The 17,713-nt window shown below is 45.3% G+C and overlaps 1 protein-coding gene across 2 annotated transcripts in view; it reads left to right on the top strand.

Annotated features, from left to right (window-relative positions):
• GABRR2 (gamma-aminobutyric acid (GABA) A receptor, rho 2) overlaps positions 1 to 16,858 on the top strand; it is a 39,458-nt gene extending 22,600 nt beyond the window's left edge. The window contains exons 3-10 of one of the 2 annotated variants that reach the window (XM_010834702.1): positions 3,924 to 3,991; positions 5,642 to 5,865; positions 6,929 to 7,011; positions 7,190 to 7,330; positions 9,443 to 9,595; positions 10,668 to 10,864; positions 14,560 to 14,760; positions 14,861 to 16,858. In XM_010834702.1, coding sequence (XP_010833004.1) covers positions 3,924 to 3,991; positions 5,642 to 5,865; positions 6,929 to 7,011; positions 7,190 to 7,330; positions 9,443 to 9,595; positions 10,668 to 10,864; positions 14,560 to 14,760; positions 14,861 to 14,908 — 1,115 coding nt within the window. In that variant the 3' untranslated portion in view covers positions 14,909 to 16,858. Of the gene's footprint in view, positions 1 to 3,923; positions 3,992 to 5,641; positions 5,866 to 6,928; positions 7,012 to 7,189; positions 7,331 to 9,442; positions 9,596 to 10,667; positions 10,865 to 14,559 lie in introns of both variants that reach the window. The other variant, XM_010834701.1, reaches the window with a different exon arrangement.
• Positions 16,859 to 17,713: the final 855 nt, after the last annotated feature.

Genomic DNA, 17,713 nt, shown 5'->3' with positions numbered 1-17,713 from the left:
GAACACTGAAGTGGATTACCATTTCCTTCTCCAGTACATGAAAGTGAAAAGTGAAAGTGAAGTCACTCAGTCGTGGCCAACTCTTAGCGACCCCATGGACTGCAGCCTTCCAGGCTCCTCCATCCATGGGATTTTCCAGGCAAGAGTACTGGAGTGGGGTGCCATTGCTTTCTCTGCCAGTGATCTGCAGTGACATCTAAAGTCAGGTGTCTGTGTGTGTGTGTTTCTGGAGTCTCCACTCTGTTCCATTTATTCATTTGTCCATTTTTATACCGGTACTTCACTTTTTCTTTTTTAAATTTTTTGACAGCACCACATGGCACATGGGATCTTAGTTCCCCCGTCAGGGATCAAACCTGAAGCCCCTGCATTGCAAGACCAGAATTCTAACCACTGGAGTCCTAGTTCTTCACTTGTGAATTACTGTATTTCTATAGCAAATCCTGATATCTGGTAGAACAAATCCTCCCACCCTTTTTTCCTTCAAGAAGAACTGTTATTGGAACTTTGAATTTCCTAATAATCTCTTTGTCAAGTTCCACAAGAAAACCAAATGGGATTTTTATTATAATTGCATTGAGTCTATAGTTTAATATGGAGTAATTAATATCTTTGGGCTTCCCTGGTGGCTCAGACAGTAAAGAATCTGCCTGCAGTGTGGGAGATCCAGGTTTTATCCCTGGGTTGGGAAGATTCCCTGGAGAAGGGAATGGCAACCCAGTCCAGTATTCTTGCCTAGAAAATTCCATGGACAGAGGAGCCTGCTGGGCTGCTGTCCATGGGATCTCAAAGAGTCAGACATAGCTGAGCAACTAACACACAGTTCAGTTCAGTTGCTCAGTCGTGTCTGACTCTTTGCAACCCCATGAACCGCAGCACGCCAGGCCTCACTGTCCATCACCAACTCCCAGAGTTCACTCAAACTCATGTCCATTGACTCGGTGATGCCATCCAGCCATCTCATGCTCTGCTGTCCCCTTCTCCTCCTGCCCTCAATCTTTCCCACCATCAGGGACTCATTTCAAATGAGTCAGCTCTTTGCATCAGGTGGCCAAAGTATTGGAGTTTCAGCTTCAACATCAGTCCTTCCAGTGAACACGAAGGACTGATCTCCTTTAGGATGGATTGGTTGGATCTCCTTGCAATCCAAGGGATTCTCAAGAGTCTTCTCCAACACCACAGTTCAAAAGCATCAACTCTTAGGCATTCACCTTTCTTTATAGTCCAACTCTCATATCCATACATGACCACTGGAAAAACCATAGCCTTGACTAGATGGACCTTTGTTGGCAAAGTAAACACACAAACACGCAATTAATATCTTTATAATATTGACTCTTCCAACTCAGGAAAATTATTTTTCCTTTACTTGGGTCTTTCATTTCTCTCAGTACTTCATAGCTTTCTTTATAGAAGACATTCAGATATTTTGTTAAATTTATTTCTATATATGTATTCCTAGTTTTAAAAAAAAAAATTTATTTATTTGGCTGTGCCAGATTTTAGTTGCAGCAATGCTGGATCTTCAATCTTCTTAAACCTGAAAAACCCACATCAGTGTTCTGGAGCCAAGACATGAATGCCTAGTTGACTTCACTAGACTATTTTCTTTCTAACTCTTATAGGGCTTAGTCTTACTAAAAACATAAAATTGTTCACAGAAGAAGGAGAAAAGCCAGTAATTTGGAAGAATTTCTCAAAAATCAGGTTGGGAAGGGTGACAAAATGGAGCACTCAGGAGAACTCGGGGATGGAGTGTTAGCCTTGGGCTGCTGGGCCAGTCAGTGGCCACGTGACCTTCACTGCCCTGGGCCCAAGGAAGGCAAGTTGTTGGTCCCACTCAAGCTTGGGGGTGCAAGTCCCTGAATGTAGCTTTGGAGCCTCCTGAAAACACAGATGGTTTCCAACAGCCCAGGATCCTTGACACCTGCCCTGCCCTCCCGGATGGGCAACACCTCATAGCCTTGAATTCACCCTCCCAGACTTTATCAACTTTCTCTCCAAAGAACGACTGGAGCTACAGAGGGCAAGGCAGGCCCTGGGGACAGAGAGACACAGTAGCAGGCACCAAGCAAGCTGACGTATTTTATCTGGAAATTGTCCAGCCACTGGTCAAACACTGTACTCATTATCTGAAAACCAGGGCACAGGGAAGTGGGTCCAAAGAGGGTGCTGGCTCTACTATTTCTGCCCTTTGGCTTTTGGGACAACCGGGCATTACAGGCTATGTGGTGCTCTATAGAAAGGGGGCACGGGAAAGCGGATAAGAGCTCAAGGGAGGGTGAAGAGCTCTGGCCCTGGGCTGTTTTAATGTCTCAGGGGTAAAGGAGATCCAGAGGACAAGGAATTAAACAGCCCTGCTTCCCACGGTGATACTGGGAGCACACGGTCCGGTACAGGGGCCTAGGTGCTGGGAGGGGGGACCCCGGCCAGGCTGCCGGCAGACCCTTCCTCATGTTGCAGTCCCCTCAGGAGAGAAAGACCAGCAGTTAGCCTTGAGGAGGGGGCCTCTGCCTCACACTGGCCATTCCACTCTACCTGGAGCCTGGAATAAGAAAAGACTGGCTGTCAGAGCAGTGATCTTTCATGGGCCCTGACCTGAGCCATCAGTTGAAAGCATAGGAAAATAAAAAGATCAGCTTATGACCCAATTAATCTGGGAGGGGAAAAGCAAAAATAAAAAGTGGGAATTTCCTGGCAGTCCAGTGGTTAGGACTCAATGCTTTCACTGCTGTGGGCCGGGGTTCAATTCCTGGCTAGGGAACTAGGATTCCACAAGCCATGTGGTATGACAGACAAAAAAAAGCAGTGTGTATGTGTTCGTTTGTGTTCATGCTTAAGAACACAGAAAATAGCCATGAAATCCCACCAGTAATAACTAAAATGCTCTCATTCTATCATGCTCAGTCAAAAACCCCCAAATCTCTTATGGTAAGATTGCAAGTATTAGCAAACCTACTGGGAGAGGTTTGGGGAAATCAGTGAGTCCATCCAATGTCCTGACCTACTAGATCCTGTTAGGATCTCTGATCCTCCTTCCCTGCCCTCAGCTAAAGTCCCTGGCCCTCCCAGTCTCCATTCCCTGAGACCCAGACTCCCACCGCCACCCTAAGTTTCTCCCAGCTCAGACCACTGTGGGTCAGCATGCCCCAGTCCTGCAACCACTGGCCAGGGCCCAGTGGCCCCAGATGCAGCAGGCTGGCCTCCAGACAATGCCTTCCTCTCAGAAGGCCCTGTCCAGATGCTACCTGATGCTCTCAAAGACATCTTTTACCTGTGAGTGGAACAGCATTCATTAATATGCCTGACAGATACAGGTTTTTGGTTTTTCTCATTTAAGAGGTTTTTAAAATACTAAATAGTTTAAAATATTAAGATTAAATTTAAACAGATACTAAAATCTAAAAAAAAATCGTTTCACAGAAGCATAACATACATAATCCACCTCACTTCATACATGCATAGATTAACACCCACCCTGGCCTTCCCAGGTGGTGCTAGTGGTGGGGAATCTGTGTGCCAATGCAGGAGACCTAAGAGATGTGGTTTTGATCCGTGGATCAGGAAGATAGCCTGGAGCAGAGCATGGCAACCCACTCCAGTATTCTCGCCTGGAGAATCCCATGGACAGAGAAGCCTGGCCGGCTACAGTCCATGGAGTCACAAAGAGTCGGGCAGGACTGAAGAGACTTAGCACACACACATGTGACCCAAGAAAGACACTTAAGGTAGACACAGTCCCAGCCTTCATGGAGAAAGCTTAGGCACCCAACACATCAGGAAGTGGTAAGAAAACCCCCATGGAATTCATTGCTGCTCAAAACCTCATTGCTGCTCTACTCAGGGTCCCCATGGAAGGCAGTTGGAGCTGTATACCCACCCAGTGGAAGGCAACTTAACCAGCTGTCTTTGCCCCTCTGCAGGCCCTGCCATCCCGGTGGGCGTGGACGTGCAGGTGGAGAGCCTGGACAGCATCTCCGAGGTGGACATGGTACGCGGGGCCCTTGGTGGGCAGCTCTGGTGCAGGATGCCAGGGCTGCTGTCCTGCGGCAGCTTGCGGTGGGTGGGGCCACCCACTGGCTGTGCCTGGGGGCGGGCCACAGCTGGAGGGGATAAAACTGGCACTTGGAGGTTGACCCAGGTGCAGTGAAATCTAGAGCTGGGGTTCTTTAGCTTCATGGGTCAAAATAACTTGGTAGGGTGCTCTGTCGCTCAGTCATGTCTGATTCTTTATGGCCCTCTGGACTGTAGCCCATCAGACTCCTCATGGAATTCTCTAGGCAGGAATACTGGAGTGGGTTGCCATTTCCTTCTCCTGGGGATCTTCCCGACCCAGGGATTGAACCCCAGACTCTTGCCTCTCCTACACTGGCAGGCAGGTTCTTGCCCAACTTGCGCTGTCTGGGAAGCCCCAGCCTGGGAGGAGATGTTGATTAAATGCAGATCCTAGGCCCCACGCCAGACTTGCAGATTCAGTCTCTGGGAGTGACAGCCAGCACCTCTTGTTCTGAACACACCCCTAATGTGAGTGGTCAGATGAACCACACTCGGAGGAGCACAGAAGGTGTATGTGTTTACCTGGAAGTCCTGCAGGTCTCTGATCACCAGTGCCCGCCTCTCACTCTATGGTGGTGTCCAGCAGGATTGGGTGGTCACCAGAGCCTTTGAAGAAGTCTAATTTCAGCTGAGACCTGATAGCTGTGGAGAGGGCACAGCAAGAGCTTGTCCGAGGTCTCTGAGGCAGAAGAAATAGGGAGTTTGCAAATAGAAAGACAAAAGAGGGAAGTGAAGGATTGAAGAGATGGGCTGGTTGGTGCTCACCTCTAGGGGACAGGCCTGCAGGACAGGCAGGAGGGGTCTGGGTGTAGCTGGTAGAGCAGAAATGGGCATCCACTCTGAGCCCAACATCACAGGCATCTTTCCAGCCTTCCTCCACCTGCTCCCAGAAGACTCATCTGCATTTGTGTCTTAGCTCTGGCTGCGGTGTAAGGGCTTCACTCTTAGTTTAAGACACAACCATGGAAACACTTGTTAACAGAATAAGTTTCCAGGCTGAAATTACACTGCTGCCTATCTCTTCATCCATTCATTCCCTTCATTTTTTCCATCCTGAAAATATTTATTGAGCATCCACTTCTCTGCTCTTCCAGGCACTAAACTAGGGTCTGGAGATTCAGTGGTGTGCAGGACACAATTCTGCCTTCAAAGATCTTACAAATCTAAGAAATCCTCCTAAATGGGACACTTGACTGTCCAGGTTTCTGGAAGTGTCTACTGAGTTGAGTTGAATGGTTAGCCAATAGGTAAGGAGCCGTGTGTGCACAGGTATTGGTGAGCATGCAGGGCTTTGGGGAAATCCTGGCCTGCTGGCTCCACGCCAGCCAGAGGGCATCACAGCTGCTATTTTCCCTTTGCAAAGCCTGAAGGAGGAGCTGTGCAGTCTCCTGGGCTCCAATCTCACAAGGCACGAGAATGAGTCCTTCTCTTTCCTGTGGCAGCAGTGGCTGTCATCCAGCAGGACAGTGGACTGTCACCCAGACCCTGGAGGCTGAGCCTGAGGCATCCATCATGGCGGTGGAAGGGACGGTCAGGAAGGGAGTTTTGTAAGGCATCTCTGTCTGGTCTTACCCCTGCTCCACAGGACTTCACCATGACCTTGTACCTGCGGCATTACTGGAAGGATGAGCGGCTGGCTTTCCCCAGTGCCAGCAACAAGAGTATGACCTTCGACGGCCGGCTGGTGAAGAAGATCTGGGTCCCCGATGTGTTCTTTGTTCACTCCAAAAGGTCGTTCATCCATGACACCACCACAGACAACATCATGCTGAGAGTGTTCCCAGATGGGCAGGTGCTGTATAGCATGAGGTAACTGTCCCCGGGGTCATGGTCTCTGTCTAACGTTATTCTAATATGTGTGGACAGCACCAGGGAAAGTTTGGCTGATTTACCACCGTATCGTCAGAGCTACACTGTGCTTTTCATGGGAGGTGAGGAAACAGTATTTGTGGAATGAATTAGCTATTCAATTTCGGGTTAAAAAACCACCACAAAGAAAAAACAACCCTCTGTTAACAAAATGTGTGGTCTGTCCATTTGGCCCTGGAGAGTTTGCCACTGTGGTTGGGTCTGTGGAATACATGGGAAGGTCTGAACCTTCTGATAACAGAACTCTCTAAAGATGAAATGGCCACCATAGTAGGTGGTAACTTCCCCATCACTGGGGATCTTAAGCTTGGGTTAGGAAACTAATTGAGCCTGAATGAATTGAAGGAGACAATGACCTTCTTTACACCCTCCACCTCTGACAGCCTATGATTCTATGATTCTATCAAATATATTATCAGTTTATTAATAATAAACATTAGAAAAACAGCAATAGCTACTGCTCAATAGGTGCTACCATAGAATGCCTTCTGGGCTGACTTGAGTGATTACAGTCTTATCTCCCACCTTCCTGGCCTGCCTGTGCAGTTTGCCAGAATTTGATGCTAATAACCTTGAGTGGGGGCTGTGGAGGCATAACCTCCGGGCATCTCTGGGGAAGGTGGCTCTCTGGATAAGAACACTGCCCGGGGGAGGTGCCAGTGTGGGTCATTCACAACCAACACCCTCAGGAGCTGGCATCTGGGCAGAGCAAATACCACCATCTACAGAAGATAAAACTCTAAAAGTTAACTTAGAGGGACTCAGTGGTTAAGACTCAAGGCCTCCAATGCAGGGGACACAGGTTCGATCCCTGGTTGGGGAAATAAGGTCCAGTGTGCCACATGGTGCTCCAAAAAAACAAAAAGTTAACTTAGAGACCTGGGTTTCCCAAGCTTCTGGAAGGAGGCAGCTGCTCCTGGCCATGTCTGTGTCCTCCTTACTATGGGTAGACAAGCGAGTCAGTAGGTCACTGCATGAGCCGACACGTTTGTTTGGGTTCTAGGATTACGGTCACTGCCATGTGCAACATGGATTTCAGCCACTTTCCCCTGGATTCTCAGACCTGTTCTTTGGAGCTGGAAAGCTGTAAGTATCTGTATTCGTAATGACAGATCTTTGCCTTCTTCCCTCCCTGTGCCATTTTAGTAACTCTGAGGCTGAGTACCGCCTGCCAGAGATAAGACCTATTTACTCCCAGGCCCTGTTGCTCCACCTTGCCTCAGAAGACAAGGAGTCAAATTAACTTCTTTTCCTCTCCCCAAAGATGCATATACAGATGAAGATCTGATGCTATATTGGAAGAATGGGGACGAATCCCTGAAAACGGACGAAAAGATCTCCCTATCTCAGTTTCTGATTCAGAAATTCCACACCACTTCCAGACTGGCCTTCTACAGCAGCACGGGTAGCTAACTTCTACCGCAGTTGGGTTCACATGTGGAAGAAAACACATGAGAATGCTTCTTTGGCCCCCTTCCGATGAAAAGAATTTTTTTTATTATTTTAATAATGCATAGTGCAACAAAACAAAAATAGCACTTAAATGCAGAGGATTTAAAAGTTGCTGCCCTCTGAAATCCCATGGCTGGAGGCACTCACTCTGAACAATTCAGCAAATATCCTTGCAGACATCCTGATTAGTTATGTCATTTTACAAAATTATGTAATTTTACAAAATTGTTGTTGTTGTTTAGTCACTAAGTAATATCTGACTCTTTTGAGACCCCATGGACTGTAGCCTGCCGGCCTTCTCTGCCCATGGGATTTCCCAGGCAAGGCTACTGGAATGGGTTGACATTTTCTTCTCTAGACAATTGTTCCAACCCGGGGATAGAACTGGTGTCTCCCTCTTGGCAGGCGGATTCTCTACCACTGAGCTACCTGGAAAGCCCTTAGAAAAATTACAAAAGTGTAATATTACAAAAGTCAGGTTTTACACACAATTCTATAAACTGATTCATCTGACTTAATGATATAGATGGATAGCTTTCCAAGGAAATGTATTTACAACCTATATTCAGAGATATAGATTCATTTCTCATGTATAATGTGACCTCTTCTTGGACCCTGGGTCCATATTTGAAGTTTTGAGAGCATCCATTTGTGAGCTCTTCTCTGACCTCACAATCAGCCCTTGTAAATAGTTGCCTAGGGGCACCCTAACAAAGTACCACAAACTGGATGCTTGAAACAATGTGTTCACTCCCAGTGCTGAGGCTGGAAGCCTGAGCACTCTGCTCCTCCTGAAGGCTCTGGGAAGGAATCCTTCCCTGCCTCCTATCAGCTCCTGGTGGTTATAGCATTACTTCAACCTCAGCCTTTATTTTTATGTGGCTCCCTGTGTCTCTGGTGTGTCCATGGTATGTCTGACTCTTTGCAACCCCGTGGACTGTAGCCCACCAGGCTCCTCTATCCATGGAATTCTCCAGGCAAGAATACTGGCGTGAGTAGCCATTCCCTTCTCTGGGGGATCTTCCCAACCTGGGGACTGAACCCAGGTCTCCTGCACTGCAGGCAGAGCATTACCATCTGAGCCACCAGGGAATCCCGTGTTTTTGTGTATCTATGTTTAAACTTCCCTCTTCTCTAAGGACCCCTGTCATTGGGTTATGGGCCACCCTAACTCAAAGGGACCTCACCTTACTTTGATTACATGTACAAAGACCTGATTTCTCAGTAAGGTCACATTCACAGGTGGTGGAAGTTAGGACTTCAATGTACCTTTATACAATATACAGCTCTGCAGTAGCCACAGGACCATAGAAGACTTCTCACTTCCTTACGTTTCCTGTCCCAGTGCTGAGAAGCTCAGGCCCAGGTGTGGGAAGATTTTGTGCTACTGTCTGCTCCTGCGTGGCCACTATCTCCCCATTCGCCTGCCTCCAGCCCCACCCTTCTGTCCACAACATCCAACAGTGGAGAAGAGTGAGCCCCAGCCAAGGGTGTCAGGACAGCCTTTCATGTCCGTGGTGCTCACCTTCATCCCTCTCTTCTCTTCTGCTCTGATGTGTATTTGGCACACAATCTTCTTTTCTCATCTCTTCTTGGCAAGTTTAAATAAACTCTTTTCTAAAACCTTTTTTTGAAACAAATTATTTATTTTTTGGCTGCACCAAGCAGCATGTGGGATCAACCAGGGATAGAACTTGTGCCCCCTGCAATGGAAGTGTGGAGTCTTAACCTCTGGGCAACCAGGGAAGCCCCTAAAACCATTTTAAAGAATTTCTTTTTCATTATGTGCTGCTGTTTTGAGTGTTCTATATGAATTAACTACTGTCTACCTAACAAATCTATGGTGTAGATAATATTGATATTCTCCCCAGTTTATAGACCAGAAAACTGAGGCTCAGAGGGATTAGATTTTAGAAAGGAAGCTTATTGTACTAAGGCAACCAGTCATGAACTTTTACCTTTCTGCTGAAGATGAATATGATGATGGGAAAGAAGGGCTCCCAGGAAAGGAGTTTGTTTTTGCCACTGTGATGGGCTCTCACTGGCTTCTTCCTGTGTCCCACAGGCTGGTACAACCGTCTGTACATCAACTTCACGTTGCGTCGCCACATCTTCTTCTTCTTGCTCCAAACCTACTTTCCCGCCACCCTGATGGTCATGCTGTCCTGGGTGTCCTTCTGGATCGACCGAAGAGCTGTGCCCGCCAGAGTCTCACTGGGTAAAAGCACTTGATAAGGTGTGGCAGGGTGGTTTTTGTTTTTGTTTTCTTTTTCAACCAGTCACCATGTAGAGAAGTAAAAGCCACCATTCAGAGTTCTTAAGTGATGGTCTGTCCAAGTCAGAGGAGCGAACTTTCCTCTTACTTCTTGCTTTCCAATTCCACACTGCCCTCAGTTTCCCAGACCACATGGTGAAAACCTCAGGAAGCTCAAACCACACCACCTCTGCTCAAATCATTTCAGAAAGAGAGCACTTTTCTGGGATGTGGACTTCCACCACTGGTAGTGCCAGAGCTCAGTACTTTGATAAATGAGGCAATTCGACAAATGCCCAAACTTACTATGTAAATACAAAAACTTAGCTTGTTGGCTTTGTTTAGACAGAGTTTGGGAGCAGGACCCATGTTTCATGATTTCTTGGAAGGAGAGGGGGGCTGCATTCCCTGGAGTTGTGGCTTAGCCTTGGAAGCCCCTAAGTGTCAGAGTCAGCACTTGCACCTCATCATTGTCAATTTGGACAAAACCAGGTTGGGCCCTGAGACACAAGAGGGTTTGACCAGCAAGGCACAATGAGGAAGAAACCGGTGTGACAGGCTTTCTGGACTCAGAGGAGGGCGGATGTGTTCTTTTCTTGAGGTTTGGGAAGGTTCCTTGAGAGGGGTTCTTTAGCCCCTGCTTTTAAATTTTTATTAAATGAAATTAATTAGTTTTAAATTTAAATTCAATTAGTTACATTTTTATTAAATTTAAAAAATTATTTTTTATTGAAGTATAGTCGATTTTCACAGTGACTGTTTTAAATCGTACATCTGAGCAGATCCTCTGGGATGCACCTTGGATCTTGGCAGTCACATCACAGAGACCCCCAGCTCCAAGGGGCTCAGAGTAAAAGGGGACACGCAGGGAGTGGCCCAGGAGGAGAACGGGGTGGCTGCTTTGGAGCAGACCCTCACACCTCTATGAGGTGGAAACCTGCCAAGGGCACTTCTGGTTGGATATGAGAGAGAGAGAATGTAAAATGGGGCAGCCATGCACGCTTGACAGAGGCTGAACTAAAGCTGGACATTGCAGGGATCACCACGGTGCTGACCATGTCCACCATCATCACGGGCGTGAATGCCTCCATGCCCCGCGTGTCCTACATCAAGGCCGTGGACATCTACCTCTGGGTCAGCTTCGTGTTCGTGTTCCTCTCGGTGCTGGAGTATGCGGCTGTCAACTACCTGACCACCGTGCAGGAGCGGAAGGAGCGGAAGCTGCAGGAGAAGGCGAGAGAAGTTTCATTCATTTCCTTGTTGGAGTCCATGCTGCTGGTTGGATGAGAATAGCGGGGAGGGGAGAAAAGGGAGATGTTTGTGCAAAAGGAGGAGGATCCATTTCAGAATATTCTAGCTTCTATCACAACGGATCCCAGAAAGTAGCTAGTCTTTGGACAAAAACTAGAAAGACTTGGGTTCTTGATCTCAGCTCTGCCACTTCTTTTGGGCCTCAGTTTCCTCATCTGTTTTAAAAAAGTATAACAGAATCCTCACCCCACCTACCTCCCAGGGTTACTGTTAAGGGTTACCACACCCTTGCAATAATGTATGGGAAAGTTACTTTGAAATTGTATGGTTCTAGATGCACATAAAGTCTCACTATCATTCCTGAACATGTCTAGGGAAAATGTCTCCATGGCCTTTGAGCAGACAAGAGGAAAGTTCTAGAATAAAAAACTCATATTTATCAGTTCTCTGGCCCATTGATCCTGAGACTTTAGCCTTTAGGCTCATTGGAAATACTGTGCTATCTACACAGCACTGCACCACACTAAAGTATACCATGAGATGGAATGCAAATGGGGAATTCAGGGCAATGCACGTGGGCAGAGAGGGAAAGTCTCTTCTGTTCACACACAGACTCTTATTAATCATGTTAAGAAATAAAATGCCAACTTGTTACCAAATCCTTACTAATCATTGCACTAATAAAAACGATGTTCATCTGAAAGATGTAGAGATTAGGAGACTGAAAAATCCTACATTGATGCATGTCTAGGTGTCTGGGAGCTCCTTTGCATAAGAAAGCTTTAAATTTTAGGCAAAGAGGATGTGTTGCATTTTCAAAAATAGTCTTTCAATTCCACAATATATCTGCTAAGTATTTCCAGGGTGTCTTCAAATATGCTAGAATGTTTAAGATACACATTTCAAGTTCTCTTCATAACTTTTCTGCTTCAGCATTTTGGGTATTTGTTCACATTTTCAATAATCTGTACATTGATCATTATCAAATGGCTTTGATTCTACTTAAGCACTTGATTTATACTCTGTTAGGCTTTCCTTGTGGAGAGCTTTTCAAAAAGTAGCAAAGCCTTCCTCTAACAAATATGGACTTATGATCTATTAACCTCATATAACATGTTCTCAGGCAGATCATCAACCCATTACCATATGATGAGCCTGGTCTTGGGCCATGATGATACGATGCTATCTAAGGAGCAAAGAGGAAGTCATCAGTGGACAGACCATTGGTCCCAAGTCTAGTTCCCTGTCTATGGGAACAGAAACCCGGGAAGTAAGGGCTTGCTCTCCACTGTTGTCTAACATGTGATTGAAAGGCTGAGAAGGTATAGTTGCTGGAGGAGAGGTGGGGAGACATGAAATCTCTCTCTCACTGCTCCACAGAGAAATCACTATTCACGACTGTTAACATGGCCCGCAGTGGAGCTAAGGTTCCCAAAGGGGCCTGGATTCACCTTCTCAGCCTACTAAAGATGAAGATTTCAGGCATACCCCATACCTATGGATTCAGATTCTCTGGAGCTGGCACCCTGGAATTGGCATTTCGGACAAGTTCCTGAGCAATTCTGATGCCCACTGAAGTCTGGCTTCTGCTCTGCAGACGGCAAGTCTAACCAGAGCCTGCTAGATTCACCCAGGTTCAAGAGGGGGCTCTATGCTGCTTTGGGTTGAAGCTGGAAGGCAAAGCATGGAGGCACAGGGTCTGCTCCACTGTACATGATCAAATTCTTTGGCTGATTATCCAGACCTGCCCAGTGTGCCAAGAGCCACTTAATTTTTCTTAGAAATGAGCTGATGTGGGAAATAGAGATTTTCCATCATCTTGAGCATCACCTGATTCTAACTCAAAATCTTAAAAGTCTGTGTTTATTTTAGCAGACAGAATTTCAGCTTAGAACAAGGAAAAGGAGTAAAGACCTGTGTCTTAAAAAAAGAAGTCCCCAGTGATATAAAAATATCTCATAATTTTACCAAGTTTGGGTGTGATTATATCTAAATGCAAAGAATTGAATAGATGACCTCTTATTAACCCTTATCCTTAAAATTTATGTTATTCTAGGAATATATTAGTGTGCTACTTAATTATTGTGGCTGATGGGAAAAGACATAGAAATTATAATGAAACAATCATGCCTGATTTAAAAAAAACAGCTCTCCAAACTATAGATTTCTTCAAGTGTAAAAATACTTCAAGTAATTTTGATTTTTTTCATCTATTTTTGTATCCTAATGCCTCTTGGTATCCATCTGTATATTTCAAGATCCATGACAATAGGAGATAGGGTGTGAAATATTATTATTTTACTTTGCCAGATAGAAAAGGCACACCAGGGCTGAGAGCAGAGTTTGAAACATGTTACAACCAACAGACTGAGAATAAACCCATGGTCAGTTGGCTAGCATCATATCTTTGTCCAGCATCAATCAAACACAAATCCTTTTTACTTGGGTATGTGAATCCTTGTTTAAATTTTTAATAATCTGTACATAGATTATTATCAAATACCTTTGGATTATATTTAAATACTTTTGGACTTTATACAGGAAAGTATTGGACTTTCCTGTATAGAGTCATTTAAAATATGGCAAAGCCTTCGTTCAACAAATATGGGCTCATGAGCCAAACGTTAACGGATGCCAACTTTGCTGACTCAAATTGTGAGGAGGAGTTAAGTAAAACCATTTCCCTCCCTCCACCTTATAATTTCTCATGAACATTTTCATACTTGCAGAAGTGGTTGAAAAAATGGGATAATGTGCATCCATACACCCTGCCCCTCCATCCAACATTGCTGACATTTTGCCATTTTTGTGTGAGCTTTTTCTCATATAAACATATTTTTTTGTCAGTACAGTTGAACCATTTAAAAGTACAGGGCAAAGGGCTGGTGGGGGATGGGATAAATTAAGAGTTTGGGATGAACAGATATATACTACTGTATATAAAACAGATAAACAAAGACCTGCTGTATAGCACAGGGAACTGTATTCAGTAGCTTGTTATAACCTATAATGGAAAAGACTCGGAAAAAGGTCTCATATATATCTATCTGCATATGCATACTTATATATATATAACTGAATCACTTTGTTCTATACCTGAAACTATACCTTGTAAATCAATTATACTTAGAGGATTATCCAAGAAAAAATAAAATAAAACAATAAATATACATAACAGGCAGGCACCATGATTCTTGAACCTTAAATGTAACCCTTTAAGATAAGGACATTCTCCTACCTAATCATCTTTGTATTTATACACAGAGGTGGGGGCCCCAGGTTGGAACTAGAATATATGGATTTAAAGTCCTGATTCTGACACCAGCTGTCTGATCCCAGGAGAGCTGTAAAGCTTCTCTTGTTCTTAGTTTTTGCTTCTGCAACTGAGGGCTTTTGGACTAGATCAGTGATTCTGCTTAGTAGAATAACCTGAGAGCCTTAAATCAATTAGTCTAGAGTGGAGCCTGGGTGTGCCCAGTTTAAAGCACTCCCAAGGTGATTCTAATATGCAGCTAGGGTAGAGAGTCATTGGACAAAGTGATCTCTGGAGATGTTGCTAGTTCTGCTTTCTGTGGTTCCAAATAGCCGTGGGCTATACTCTCAGCCAGGCCCCTTCATCTGGACCTCTTCCAGGTCTAAACATGCCTGACATCTCCCCCTGTGTTTGTTGCCTGCAGTTCCCATGCATGTGTGGGATGCTTCACTCGAGAACCATGATGCTAGATGGAAGCTACAGTGAGTCCGAGGCCAACAGCCTAGCTGGGTACCCGAGAAGCCATATTCTGCCAGAAGAAGAAAGACAAGACAAAATAGTGGTCCACCTGGCCCTGAGCAACGAATCCAGCTCCTCCAGGAAGAAGGGGCTTCTGAAGGGCCAGGTGGGTCTTCGCATCTTCCAGAACACCCACGCCATCGACAAATACTCCCGGTTGATATTCCCAGCTTTCTACATATTTTTCAACTTGATTTATTGGTCAGTGTTTGCCTAGGGACTCCGAGGCCGTGCCTGGTGAAGGTAACTTCTAGACCCTTGGACTGTCCTGCCTGATATGGACATCTATGGGGTCTGGCCAGCTGCCCACACGTGGACCTGCTGACCATGTCTCCTCACAGACAGAGAGCAGCTCCTGGACCACCTTGAGCAGCATCCTGGCCCCTGGAGGATCCCAGGAGCCCTCCAGCTGCCCTTCCCCAGACCTCGTGGGCTTGCTCATCATTCCTTCTGTGTTGTGTCCCACTTCTTGCCTCTCTGGGACTGTCTTCTTCTGTTCTTGTGTGTGAATGAAGGCTCAAATGCCTTCCAGATAAATATTCTGAGACCCTTATAAGGCCTAGGATTCTGTTATAGAGGAAAGAGGAAAATGAAAGGCAAGCTTAGGGGCTTTCTTGATAGGAGACAGGAAATGAGGATTCAAAATGAAAACGAAAAAATCTGTAAACTCTACACCTGGATTAAGTGCCTATCTAGGAAAGAAGAAAAAGGAAAACTCAGATCCCAGACAGGAAATGATTTGACCTGAGTGAGTCTGGCAACTCCTATGATTTTGCAGTATTAAGGAACATCATTCTTTCATCCATCCATTCAGCCACTCATTAAATACCCACCCTGTGCCAGCGCTTATTTTTCTCAGCAATATGTGACAATATGTACTGAATATTGCCTACCAGGGAGACACTGCCCAAACTCATCAAGATACAGAGTTTTTTTGGGGGGATGGCCATCTGGATACAGTTGACTCCACTGAAAGGTTGACCTTTTAGTCTCCCATTCCTCCAGAGGCTGAGTTGATAACCCTCAGCCCAAGACCCCATCATAAATCAAACTGTTAGCCTAGACCATCTGGCATGGCTGTAGGCCCCCAGGTGAACAAAGACCCTCCTATCAGGCAGGACAGTTCAGGGGTCTAGAAGTTACCTCCCAAGAGCTGGAGGCCAAGGCCCAAATCTGTCTTTTGTCGAGGTAATCCTGTACTACACAATAATCCTTGTCAATTCCTCATTGTTAATGTGAATAACTCTGCTTCCAGTCATTAGAAGATTCATGTAACAGACATTTAAAAACATCCCTAGATATTGGGCTTTCTTGGTGGCTCAGATAGTAAAGAATCTGCCTGCAATGCAGGAGACCTGGGTTTATCCCTGGGTTGGAAAGATCCCCTGGAGAAGGGAATGGCAACCCACTCTAGTATTCTTGCCTGGAGAATTCCATGGACAGAGGAGCCTGATGGGCTATAGTCCATGGGGTCTCAAAGAATTGGACACAACAGAGTGTCTAACACTTTCATTTTTTTTCACTACACTAGACATAGTGGGATCCAAAGGAAGAATAAGACATAATTATATTTTCACACAGCCCTCAGAGAAAGGACTGGTCAAGGATGTGATATATGATTATGTATCATTAAAAATGTTACACACAACAAAAATGGTTCAATGTGTAATGGAAACTCTGAGGAAGGAATAAGTTCCAGTGGAAGACTGAATCTTGTGGAGATAACAGCTTCTGAGCTGTTCCCTGAAGGTTGGGGATCTGGAGAAGAAATGTTCATGCCAAGCGCACATGTAGAAAATACATGCTAGATATGGGGTTTTCAGTATGGTAGCCACTGGCCATGAATTTAAATTTAAGTTAATTAAAGTTAAAAAAACTGAGTTCTTGCCACACGGCTCTAGCCACATTTCAAGTGCTCTACTCAATAGCCATATGTGGCCAGTGGCTGTTGTATTGGATAGTACAGAGTTATAAAACATTTCCACAGTCACAGAAAGTCTTACTAGTGCTGCTGTGGATGGAAGGATTGGCCTGAGCAAAAAGCTTGAGAGAGGCAGGATAGTTTGGGATTGCAGAGTGTAGAGTTTGTGGGGCAAGTCATCTTTTTTTGCTGGATCCTAGTTTACGGGACAGAGAAGGCAATGGCACCCCACTCCACTACTCTTGCCTGGAGAATCCCATGGATGGACAAGCCTCGTGGGCTGCCATCTCTGGGGTTGCACAGAGTCGGACACGACTGAAGGGACTTAGCAGCAGCAGCAGCAGCAGTTTGCGGAAGAGGTGAGAGATGCGCCATTTTTGCAACACTAGGAGTCATGGCAGGCCCCCCAACCTTCCTCACACACCCATGCTGATGGGGACAGCGTCCCCTCCACGTAGTTGCCTGGCCCAAGACCAGTGGCTTTCCCAGCCTCGTAAACAAATGAAGAATGAAGGTCCATAAGGAAGGAAATTGCATGGTACAGGGCATCTGGAAATGTTTAGAAACCTATACTCCCTGGAGACTCTCTAGGCCACACTGCTGCTCAAAGAATAATAATTACATTGTCATTAAAAATACATCCTGTTGCTCTAGTTGTCATATTTAATTTCAATAGTGCTTGACTTCTGACCACGTTGTCTTCATAAATGGAAGCTCCTATAGCATGGTGGGCTGTTCACACTTAACAAAAATAAAGATGTATTTTAACTAGCTTATGTGGTGAACTGGCATTCATTCTATAGCAAACAGAATTGTAAACAGCATTTTATCATGAGCCAATGACACCTGCGGATTTAGCACAGTCTTATTGTAATAATGTGACTCTACGTGAGAAAGGTAGAAATTTAAATGAGGTAAAGAGGAGACAAGCATAGGAGTGGAGAACAGGAATTAAAGAAATGTTGAGAAGAGAATGATTCACCATAGAGAGAGGACAGATGAATAAACATAGCTGTTATCAGAGATGCTTGAATGATGCTTGATTTCACTGAATCTAAGATGTCCCCATAGCTTATGTACCACTGAGAGGAAAAAATGCTGCTAATTAAATTATAGCAGTCAATGATTATAGGATGAA

Source organism: Bison bison, unplaced genomic scaffold (genome assembly GCF_000754665.1).
Source record: "Bison bison bison isolate TAMUID 2011002044 unplaced genomic scaffold, Bison_UMD1.0 scf7180017864035, whole genome shotgun sequence".
In the NCBI taxonomy this organism is placed as follows: domain Eukaryota; kingdom Metazoa; phylum Chordata; class Mammalia; order Artiodactyla; family Bovidae; genus Bison; species Bison bison.
This window is presented reverse-complemented; position numbering and strand designations above follow the sequence as displayed.